Raw genomic sequence first — 12379 nt, forward strand, 5'->3', positions numbered from 1 at the left:
GCTTTAACCCCTGCGTCCTGGCCAACAACACAGCTCATTGCAATCTTCTCCTCCTGCAGTTTCGCTCACAAACGACATATTCCCAACAGCTCTCTGGAGTTTGGACCACACCAGCACCAAGAAAAGGCTGAGAAGCTGCAGGGAGTCATGCTTGAAGTCCCTGAGTCCGTTTTCTCACGTGGTGATTAACAGGGATTCTGCACTGGCATTAATAATTACAATCAATTGCAACATACTTAACAAAAGGTTTGGTACATGGTCACTTGTGGTCATCGACCTAAGCAGGGATGCAGAGAGGTTTGATACTCTGTTGTCAGAGGAAGTCACTGAATCTCCATCGAAACTCATGATGGCTTTTGTCACCCTACAAAGTATCACAGGCAGCTTAAGCATGGTCTGATTTACAGTTAGGACACTTCCATTTGCATGTCATGAAGTACAAGTCAGGGTAGAATTTGACCTTCACATGTTGAAAACTGGAATCAGATTTCCCACTCCCCTTCCCTTCAGAGGGCAGGGGGAAGTCACAGAGAACAGGCACATTTTTCTATACGACACCATTTCTTCAGGACGCTGGTCCCTGTGCCTTTGGCACCCTGTGCCTTTGGCTCTGGGTGCAGGGCGGGCAGCGGCTCCCCACCTCCCCCCATGCAGCTCGCAGCTGTGAAATGAGAGGGGAAGGAGCTCCCTTTCACTCACCCCTGAAACTTCTGCTCCTGCCCTGATTATTTCCTGTCTTAACACCAAATGGCTCTTAGTCTGCCCAAAACCCCACTCTCAAAAACATCTACTGTAAGCACTTTCTTTGGTTGGATTCATTCGATTAGAATATTTCTTTGCCTGGGATATTTGGGACAGAGATATATGCACAAGTCGTACATGGCACATCCACTGCACGCTCCCACAAAGCATGCGGCTCTACCAACACACTGCCAAAACTGTCTACGCATCCCCACTAATGGGTGCAGAGCCATGTGGATGGGCACAGGCCTTGATCTGCCTCAGACACCTGAAAAAACAGCCCATTGGAGGAACCCCTGCTCTGACAGAGTGTCTGTAAGTCCAGAAATCCCAGAAAAACACACAAAATTCTCAGACTCCACCAAAACAAATTTTTCTTGGGTTATGCTGTGTCATAAGCTTTCCCGCTGCCCTACGCCCTTGAAACCATCCTCAGTCTTCCTGCCTCTCCCTTTCTATAGCACCTCTCAGCCTCCTCCTGCCTGGCTCTTGCCTGTATGGGCCCATACGCCCTCACCAGTTGCTCCTTCATGTCTTTCCTTAAAAGAACATTTTTCACTGACAAAACATGACATAATTATCATGAAACTAATAGGCTGGGAGTTCTCTCCTACCCCCAATACAACTATAGCATTTTTCTTAGGTACAAATGCCTAGCACTTAATACTTTGAGGCATGCAGCCTGGCTTTGCACATTATTATAACAAAGAACAAGAGTTTTTGTCACCTCCGGTCTCCACAACCGCTCTGTACTGTTGCACTGCTAATGGAGAGCTCTGCGAGGAACTGAGAAATGATTCCTGCATGTCCTGCCTTGCCAGACTTCTTCTTCAGGGAGTTCTACCATATTATTCATTCTGCATTTGCAGTATTACCAAGGACGAGTGTTAAAAAAAAAATCTCAAGAGTTTTATCTTTCCTTCTTCATCTCATCATAAGACTGGCTTAAAAATGGTAGCTTTTAGGAACCTGATGATGTTGAAGTCTTTTTATATAATTTATGTTGGGGGTGTTAAGGGTCATGTTTTCAGGCTGTCTTCCATAAACATAGAGACTAGAAATCTGCTTTTGCTTTCCTAATGAAAACTAAGATTTGCATTTACTAATCTGACTTAATAAGCTACTACCCTTAGGAAAAAAACAAACATGAGTTTCATGACAAAATTGCAACAGCTGATGGGAGTGCTTGTAGGCACCATTTTTCTTCTTCTTCTAAAAATGACCATTTCAGTCTCAATAGACAAGTGTACACATGGCAGCTAAAACAAGCTGCACCCATTCTCCTCTCAGTTTCCTGCCTGAGCATCCCATCAAAAGACATGAGGAGGGTACAGACCGTGCTTCAAAACCCCCAGGTTGGCAGTGAGGTGCAACCCCAGTCATGGTCTGCCCCTGGGGAAGACTCACAAACATCAGCATATAAATGCAGCCAGCAACAGAGGATTTCCAAGCAAAACCTTTTATGGGGTCTCAGAGGGGTGTTTTAGGTTGATACCCTGATATCGAGGTCATTACTGCATGTGCCCCAGCAGCCCAAAGACTATGACTGAAGAGAACCTGCTTTACATGTGCCCATTTTTCTATTCTTGGAAGCACTCTGCATTGCATTGGTAACATTTAGCTCTCTGGCCTAGCCAGGAGACACTCCAAGCATCCAGCCTGTCTTATGTGATAGGATATGAAAAGCTATATTTGTTCATAAGCTGTGAATTGATAGCAGTAATATGCTGAATGCACAGCACAAAGTTTTATCACTAGATATTTATCAGTAGAAGCACAGAGCGTGTTTATGCACTGGAAAATGTCTCAAATTCAGTCCATCCTGGGGATTTAACTCCCCCTTGCAGTTACCAGCATATGGGAACCCTGCCAGGCTGTCTCTATTCGAAGACAGGAGCCCTCAGTCTGCAATTTGCACTGTGCGACTTACCCCGTTTGAACTCTTCCCAAGGATGACAAGACTTACATAGCAATGCTATTTTCTTAACAGATCATGCCCTTGGATTCACAGCAGTACCTACATGCCCCTGTGGTATCTGCTAATATGGCAAAGCTAAGAGAGTCATGGAAAAGATCATTAGATTCTCTTCTGGTTTGTGCACACATGCACAATTATCAGCGAAGTTGCCGTGCTAGCATCGTCACTGCTGGTGGGAGCTAGGAGAAGGCTCTCTTGCATTTGGAGCAGCCGGTCGACATTGCAGGGCTGGCAGCGAGGCACGCCGAGTAGTATTGAACACCACGCTGCTAATGGAGGTGGCCAGTTGTCCACCTAAGGATTTGCAGTTGCATATCATCTTCCAAGGAAGCTCTTGGTGCAGTAAATAAAACAGAAGGATCAACTGTATGCAGCATTTAGCTTCAACAGGATTTAAGCCCGCAAGGTACTGCACAGCTCCCAGGTGGTCAAACCCTTCTGGAAGCATGCTGAAGATGCTCAGGACACACAAGAAGCCACACGCTGTCAGGCAGCATCCAGCTGCTTGGGTTTTGGTTTGGCTGGTCACATGGAGCCATCAGCATATGGCTGGAAAATGCCGCAGCACTGTGCTCAGTCATTACGGGAGCCTAAAACTTGACAGGAATGAATGTTTTTCATAGCAGTAGAAGTTGTAAAATCTTTGTCTCTTCCATCCTTTGTGAAAAGGAGGGTCCAGCTCTGCTCTGCCTCCTGTTAGTCAACCCCTGTCACTGACAAGTCAGCAGAGGTTGCTCTGGGCTTATCCCAGCCAAGAGAAGAATCTGGCTTCTCTAAAAAGCATGCATCTCCTGCAAGCAACACTTCACAATTTCAGATAAATATTTATCAAAAATAAGCTAAGTTGTGTTACTATTAACTCCCACTGCTTGGTTCTGGTGCTCAGAGAGAAAAAAAAAACAGCCTAAACAATCCAGTCTGCAGCTTAAATAAGAGTATGTTGACAAATTAGCTGAGTAAAACCAAGCCATAAGGACAAAAACAATTAATAGCGAAGTATTCACTTCCACTCCAGCACATATATATGTATGCGCATGTGTGTGTGTGTGTGTATATATATATATGTACCTTCAAAACAGATTAGCACAGTACTCACTCTGAGTGACATAAAGGCCCTCTGTTGACTTATCTTCATGCCCATCAAAGTCTCTGCTGGCTAGCTGCCTATTGGCGGTCTCCAGTCGTTCTGCAAAAAACAGGAAATACTTGAAGTATAAATATATGTATATAAAATTGTAGGCCAACCAAGAAAATAAGATGCATGCCAGCAGAGCAGTATAAATAGACTCTCTGAAGGAGGACGTTAAAATGGAGGCTGACACATACATAAAAGATGAGACCTTTGACCTCTTCTATGAAGCTGTATCATTCAGATTTACAGAAACTGGAAGAAAAGCCTCTGCCATTCAGGGCTGATGTGCCCAGGCAGTTCACCTCTCACACTGTCCAAAACGCACAAAGCACTTGCAATCTGAATTACCCAGCTTTGCAAAGGGATGGGTGCCTTCCTGCAGTGGAGTGCTGCCCCTGGTGCAGCAAGATGCCCTGGGGGAAGGCAGTCCCCAGCCCACTGACACCAATCCTTGGGGATACCCTGGGAAAGAGGCAGTTTTCTGCAGCCAGGGACAGCTTCCCCTGGGAAGGTCCTGCCTTCAGGTGCCTCCCTCCTCCAAAAAGACCATGCGACCCTCCTTGCACCATTGCAAAAAGCATGAGCCAGCTTGCAGAAGGCATCTCACTGCACAAGGAGGTACCAAAGTACTCCCATCAGGAACCTGGACAGGTAGTAGCTACCCAACATATCCTCCATCTGCTTTCTCAAAAGCATATACCCTCAGTTTTATGTTTTTAATACAAAAAAGAGATACTCTTTGATACTTGTTACTGGTTCGTGAAGGCACCGAACTTTGAGATTTATAGGTTGTACAGCATGGCTCTATATTGCAACTTGCTCTTCAGCTCATCAGAGCTGGACGAGACTTCAGAACTGGTGGCCTTGCTGTCAAATCATTATTTGCAAGTGCTAAACACAAAGGCACCATCTGAAGCTGACTCTCATATTTTGCCAGAAGGTTTCCTTGCCACCAGGGGGGTGACAGCAGTTTTGTCTTATGCCAATGAGCAGGGCCTGATTTCTCAAGTCACTTATCTAAAACATGTGTGAAGCTACACATCTAAAGCCTACTGCTCTGCAGCTTGTAAGAAATGAAACACCATGTCAGCCAGGGGGAAAAAAAACCCAAAACACACAAGCAAGTGTAACATACCACGGAGATCCCTGTTGAAGTCATGAAGTCTCCTAATTTCTCCTTCGAGTTTGTTTCTCATTGCTTTGTCCAGAGACTCCCTCTTAGTGGTGGTCTTGACCAAGCCCTCATAAGCTTCTGAAATCCTCTGAATCTCTATTTCAAACTGAAAGGAGAGAGAGCTCCTATTAAAGCCTGGCAGGAACGCGTCCCATCCCAGCGTTTTCCCAGCATGTTTCGATGGGGCACAGGGGTCAGGGCGATGCTTCATGCCGAGTGTCACGCCAGCCACCAGCTCTACAATGACCAATCTCCCCAGCGGAAGATGGTGTGAAGCCCCCAGTGGTGCTGGAGGTTCCTGCAGTGGGGACCCCTGCAAACACCCTGTGGGCTAGCTTGCCATGCCACAACACCCCATGACACCCCACTGGCAGCTCCCAAAAAAGCTTGGGGTGGGCTGGACTTGATTTAACTGCTTGGTTGCCTTCGCTCTGCGACTGAGGTGGCTGCTTTAATGCCATCCAAGAGAAAAAACAAAGGAAACAGTGTATTTGTGTGGGCTGTATTCTTTCCTAGAAAGGGTTGTAGGAGGCAAGATTTATTATTCTGCCAGATCCCTGACCCAAAACGTAGCTCCGAGCTCTGTGTGCCACCAGAAGTGTTTTAGGCTCAGCTCTGACCTCACATCAGTTTTAAACTATTGTGGTCCACTCCTTTCCGTCCTTGACTGAAGACTGCTCTGTACAAGAAGAAACTCTCTATAACAGACCAAACCAACTGTTTTGGATTTTCAGTCTTCTTAAAAAAAGTCTCCTTGAAATCTGGCAAACTGCAGGCAGGGCATGCAGAGGAAGCCCTTAGCAGTAAACTTGCATCTTAAGATGTGAGCCCAAAAGACTGACAGGAGGACAGTCCCGGACAGAGTTTTGCTCTTCAGGTCAATCTCATTCAATTCTTTTAATAAGCTAATATTGTGTTAAGTGTTACAGCTTTGCTAAAATCATTGCTGCAGGAATGATCAACACCAATGTGGGAATCTGCTCCTGCATGCCTGGCCCTTGTGTTTGTGGAGAAAAGCTTGATAATGTGCAGAGGCTGGAAATCCGTGAGATATATATAGCCTCCCGCATACCTTTCTAAATCTGGCACTTTTTTAGCCTCTTGAATCATGGGTGGGATGGATTCGTGATTTGTGAAGCCAAGGTGCGAGCCCACCTCCGCTTGCTGTGGAGGTAGGTCCCTCTCCAGGGCTCGTTAAGCCTTAGGTGTAATTTGCCAGCTGCAGCACTTGCAGAATAAAAGTTACAGGGACACTGGAGCTGTCACCCCAGTGTCTGCGTAGGAACCTGCAGCCAGGTTCCAGCAGCCTGGACCAGCGCTTCCCATGACGCTGGGGCCACTCTGTCTGGATATGGCTCATGGGCACGTGGCACCTCCAAACCACGCACTGAGGAAAGCCCAGCAGAGCCATGTTGGGGAAACCTGGTTACCTTCCCTGATTTCTGCTTTCAGCTTGCTCAGGCACAAAAGCTGAAACAAGTGGCAATGTGTAAAGCCCATGGCATGGCCCCCGTGACACCAGCAGCTTTGGATTAGTACCTTGCTGGGTATCATGTCACCTATCTCACACCAGTGCTGATTTAACACCTTGCAGGTATTTCACACACATACAAACTGCTCCCCTACGTGCATGACATTAAAAGGTACCATATGTAGATTAGTTCTCAGCTGACAATTCTCCACAGCTCCAAGAAGAGGATGAGCTGTTGAACCGGCCATATTCCACGCTATGACACTTCTTCTTGGGTGAACTACAAACTTAGATTATTCTGACCTTCCATTTTGTTTTTTTAAAGCAGGAGCTCCAGGAAGCCCCGTTACATTTTCCCTAACCACATCTAGAAAAGCAGGTCCTTCCTCCCCACCCTGCTGATGCATGGCCAGACACCAAGCGTGTTCCCACCATGAGGACAGCATGCTCAGAGCAATGCTGCATAAATCCAAACCTGTTTGAAATTCAGACTGAACCTTACTGTGGTTCAAAAAAAGTCAATGAGTTTTATTTTTCCTCATATGCATGGCAACACAAGCAAGTGTTCAAAAAACAGGTAGATGTGGCACTTCGGGACATGGTTTAGTCTAGTCTACCCTTGATTGGCTTAGAGTAGACTTGGTAGTGTAGGTTAATGGTTGGACTGGATGATCTTAAAGGTCTTTTCCAACCTAAATGATTCTATGATTCTATGTACAAAGCCTCATCACAAAGTCTTAACTTTTTTGAGAAAATTACCTTGAGTATTGCATGCAGTTCTGGACCCCACAATTTAAGAAGGATGTGAAGGCCCTTGAATGTGTCCAGAGGAGGGCAACAAAGCTGGTGAAAGGGCTGGAAGGAATGTCCTGTGAGGAGCAGCTGAGGACACTAGATTTGTCTAGTTTGGAGAAAAGGAGGCTGAGGGGTGACCTCATTGCTCTCTTCAGCTTTCTGGGGAGGGGAAGTGGAGAGGGAGGTGCTGATCTCTTCTCCCTGGTATCCAGTGATACGACACGTGGGAATGGTTCAAAGCTGCTCCAGGGGAGGTTTAGACTGGACATTAGGAAGCATTTCTGTACCGAGAGGGTGGTCAAACACTGGAACAGGCTTCCTAGAGAGACAGTCAACACCCCAAGCCTGTCAGCGTTAAAGTGGCATTTGGACAATGTCCTTAATAAAGTGCTTTAACTTGGTCAGCCCTGAATTGGTCAGGCAGTTGGACTAGATGATCATTGTAGGTCCTTTCCAATGGAAATAGTCTAGTCTATTCTATGACTATGACCTACAATCAAAAATCTGTTTCACATGCATTTTCCAGAATCAACATGATATGTCCATTAGCTACTCCAATAACAGCATAATTTCAGCTTCTTGGTTCTGTTACAGCTTTTTCTTGAGATTGGTGTCACCTCCACCAGCAAAAGTTTTCTCTTCCTGTAAGTAGTTAGAAGCTATATTCAAGCTACCTCGCATTGCTCTGCATGACCATTTAAGCAGATCGAGCTTCTGTCTCCTTGAAAGGAAGGTTTGACTTAGCAAAAACAATTTTAAAGCATCTTCCTGAATCCTTAACTACATCATCCCACCCAGACACTGTGCTCAGTTGGGTGCCCCCACACCCACCGGTTCCCCCCACCTCCCCTCTCCCGGGTGAGCCACTATCTGCAGGAGAAGATGCCTGCTCCAGAGAGCTCCTACCACACAGTGAAACAGATTTGCCAACACCGCAGCGGGTTTCCACAGCCTGACAGTCCTGCCCAGCACTGCTGGTTACCACAAGGGCTCTGCTCTGCCCGTTATGTGCCATTATGTCCCAAAACATATCACCATGCAAGTCTCCTGCAGCCCCGGAGGCAAAGACTTGCTGCAGGAAAAGAAAGAACCTCCGTCAGCACTGAACAAAATTGAAGGAGAGCAGAACAGCAGCCATAAATTGTGTTGGCATTTCTCAGCAGCTCTGGGATTTCCTTCCCCTTCTTCTATGGAGGGGAAAAAAAACAGTTCAGCCTCTTCTCTGCCTGGTAGCTCCTAGAACCAACCCACTCAAACAACCCACATACATGGCATGGGGAAGAGCCAGCCCAGCTTGGCAATTGAACTTGAGCAAGGTAACACAGCCCAACAAAAAAACAACAGGAAAAAAAAAAAAAGATAATATAATGCTTTGCTTTTGCAAAAAAAAGCTCAAAATTAAATTGCACAACCCCTCTTCCCACCCAACTCTTTTTAGGTAAGAAAACCAGACAACTCATCAAACAGCACAGGATTAATCACCACCTTGTACCTCTCTGCAAAAAGTCTGTTCAGACACGACTGAGAATTTGACAACCCTCAGGGCTGATCTGTTTGTACCTGACACCCAGGAAGCCCTCCACGTCAAGCTGATGTTCTCTAATTTCTTCTCCTAATCTGTAATGAATAAAAGTGATGGGAGGGTGGCTCTACCTAGAACAAAATCATTATGCACAGACAAACAAGTACTCCTCGTGACACTTCCACTTCCAACAAGAGGGAAGAGTTTTCACACCCAAAGTATATAATTTAACTCACTGTCACGTTGTCAGAGGTGATGTTCAGCTGAAACTGTGGGAATAAAAGAGGACCTGCCCTGTCCTTTTGTTCAAACACAGAAAAAACAGCATGGGAGGGATACCATGAGTTAAGGCTTTGGTTCAGGACATTTTCCTGAAGAAAGAATGCGCTTGAGCATGTGTTTTGCTTTAATATTCCGCTTACATTCCCCCAAAGTCAATGGGACTTGAGTCCACGCTCTGTTGACTGAAGTGAGACTTCAGCCCGTGCTTGAATACCTTTCTGTTGGTGCCTGATGCAATCGACTTGCGGGGCATCCAAGATAAAGAGAGAACCGTTTCCAAGAGTGTAAAAGGAAATCGGAGTATTTTTAGGGCATCACACTCAAATACCTTTTACTGAACAACGCAACTTTTGTAAAATTAATAGCTGGAATATTTCTTTTTGCCCACGAAGGCCACAGGGAAGTCAGCGTTAAAATCTTTGCAGACATCTTCACAAATAGTTAATGTTGCTGCAAAAATTTCTCAACTAAGTTAGGAAATTCTGTGAATAAATTCAACTCGTCTGGTTGCAGAGGAGGAGTCTGAAAAGACGACAGCAGCTACAAAACAACAGGTCTTTTTTCTAACCTGTTTCAACAGATTGTCACAGATTTCTCCCAAAGCTGAGGCTGGGACATGGTCTCTCAGAGCTGCCTCTTCTTCTATGATGGGTGTCTCCAAGACCACCCTGACCCACACAGCACAGAAGAAACTGAGCTCCTATTTAAACTCCTGAATTCAGACAGAACAGACCTGCAGCCTAAGCCCATTTGTGCATAAGTGGTGGGAATGCATAAATTAAATAGCAGTGTAGAATCTGAAATAACTCATTTGGTCTGGGCCCTTGGGACCCAAAGCGAGCAGATCTGGGGAGAGTCTCTGCATCGCCTTAGTGAGCTCTCATTTTTAAGCAGCTTCTACTTTGTTTGATTTGACTCTTCATCTTGTCACCCCAGGCAGTGCGCAAGACATTGCCCTTCTCCACTGAAAATGCCAGCTTGCATACGAAAAGAGGGTGCAGGATCTCTTTGCAAAAGGGTTTTTGAGCAAAACCTTTACCAAATGGTTCTTTCAGATAAGGCGGCAGTGCTTTTTTGAACCAACATGTTCAAAGGTGGGTGTCTAACATCAGCTCTTAGAAACCCATTGAGCAGTCACTGAAAGCCTCTGAGACAACCAAGTTAATGCATTTCCAAATAACAGGCAACCCCCTGGACAGCTGTTACACTTCCAAAGAGCATGGAGTGCTACGCGAGCGTATTGTGGTGGACAAGACCGCTCAGGACAGATGTGGCCATGCTCTTCAAATGCTTCTCACCTGCAGCTCTACAGCCTGTGCCCATGGTGCAGGACCCAGCTGCACCAGGAGCAGACTCTGCCCATGGAAGACCCAGGGAAAGCTCAGGTGAGGCCCTCACAGAAGGATAGAAGGGGAAGGTCCCCAACTGAGAGACATGTGATGGGCTGCCCCATTTCGCCCTAAAGGCAGGGGAGCCCACAGGCCATGGGGCACAGGATTATACTTTTGGGAGACCACCATGAAGAGATGATGGTTACAGATGGCCACTGCTGTGTCCCTGTTGCAGTGACATGACTATGAAGAACAGCCTGGGGGACCCAAATGCAGAAGCACCAAGACGGTCACCCTGCCCAGGCCCCATCCACCCCTCCACATACCTTCTGCAGCTTGTCCGCCTTCTCGTAGTACCCCTCCAGCTCCTGCCGCAGCACGTGGTTTTCCTCGGAGAGCATCTCCACCATCTGCTGTGCCCGCTCCACGATGGCGAAGGCGTCGGGTGTCAACTGATGGCCTGGTGGCGTTGGTGTCGGCGGCTGGGCAGTGGCAGGGGCTGGCAGCGGGGGCAAGGCGCCCGGGAGCGGAGGGCCGGTGGCGGCGGTGGCCTGCGAGGACATGGGGCTGTGCTGCTGGGCCGGCGGCGGTGGGAAGGGTGGCTGGCATTGTCGGCTGCGGGGAAGCACACACAGGGGAGGTGTTAGAGCCGCGCGCCCTCAAAATTCGTGCAGGAGCTTTCGCCTAATGACTGCACGGTTTATTAATAGGGTTGTAACTGTACAGTCGTGATTCTGGTCCTTAGTCACTCCTAAATACCAACAATCGCAGCAGGGACCGGGTAAATTGTCTCCTCGCCTGCTCTTGACAGTGATGTATACATCTGGCATGAACGGATAAAGGAAGCATTGACTCGAAAACGGCATTTTTGCCTAGGTGTGCAGCTAATATTTCAGCAGCCAGCCAGTCTCTCCCTGCCCCCCCTTGCCACAAACCCCACCGCTAAGAAGCGTAAGCCGGCGGGCTCGAAGGAAACACAAGGGATGCATTACTCACCCTTCGAGCACCGCTCCCTGCCTGGAGCGAGACCGGCTGATCGGCCGAATTGGGAGGCGAAAGGAAGTGATGTGAGCGAAGCAGCGTCCCCGAGCGGCTTTAGCAAGCGGCAAAGGGAAGGGCTGCTGTGGAGCTGCTGGAAGCACAGCCCCGGTCAATCACGGTGAGCCACGAAAGCCGTCTTCTAGTGCAAGACCTCATTGTGTCACTCCCCGACTAACAGCATCCATCACCCAGGAGGCTCGTGTCAGGGAAGAATAAGTGAGCTGGCGGTGGACCTGCTTGTGGGCTAGGCTTTCTGACAGTGGGCGGCTCTTTAATCCACCCAAGTCACAATTTGCAATGGCTGGAGGATAACCCAGGAGGACGTCTTAGCAGCAACTGTAACCCTGCAGCCGGTGGCCAGGCGGGACTGGAGTCCCTCATTTCTGTCCTGCATTTCAGTCCTGTGAGCTCAAGGAGGGAGACTTCCCCTGTTTCAAAAGGGGGAAATTCAGGTAGGGAGCAGCTCAAAGCTTGTCTGCACCGGACCCATCTCCATCCCTCCATCCACCACACAGGCAGCCGCGGAGTCTCGGCCAGGGCGAGCAGCCCCATGCAGAGCCTTGCTGTGCACAGGCTGAGCCACTTCTCAGCCCAGATGGCCAAGTTGTAAAATTTCTACACCACGCTCGTCTAAGAGACTCAACCCAGACCACGTGGGACATCTGTGTCAGAGCCCAGTTTGGCTGGAAAATAAGCTGGCTGCTGGACCCCACCTGAAGTCTGCAATCAAGCACCTTCTGAAAGTTCTATTTTAGCTTAATCACAAGCTATTAGGCTCGCTGTAGCTATTGTTGCCTTTATTTCTGTACCCTACACGAGGCAGGAGACCTAACAAACAGATGTATTTATCCCATTTGGCCTCAAAAAGCCATGAAAGCTATTTTTTAGACAGATGATTTTGTGCTATATAAA

General features: G+C 47.6%; 1 protein-coding gene across 1 annotated transcript in view; it reads right to left on the reverse strand.

The window, feature by feature from the left end:
• The window catches only part of AMOTL1 (angiomotin like 1), a 68887-nt gene that overhangs the window by 19078 nt on the left and 37430 nt on the right, over positions 1-12379 (reverse strand). The window contains exons 5-7 of the mRNA XM_075717769.1: positions 10753-11041; positions 4987-5131; positions 3816-3905 (exon numbers count right to left, since the gene is read on the reverse strand). Coding sequence (XP_075573884.1) covers positions 3816-3905; positions 4987-5131; positions 10753-11041 — 524 coding nt within the window. The remainder of the gene's footprint in view (positions 1-3815; positions 3906-4986; positions 5132-10752; positions 11042-12379) is intronic.

Source organism: Pelecanus crispus, chromosome 1 (assembly GCF_030463565.1).
Source record: "Pelecanus crispus isolate bPelCri1 chromosome 1, bPelCri1.pri, whole genome shotgun sequence".
Lineage (NCBI taxonomy): Eukaryota > Metazoa > Chordata > Aves > Pelecaniformes > Pelecanidae > Pelecanus > Pelecanus crispus.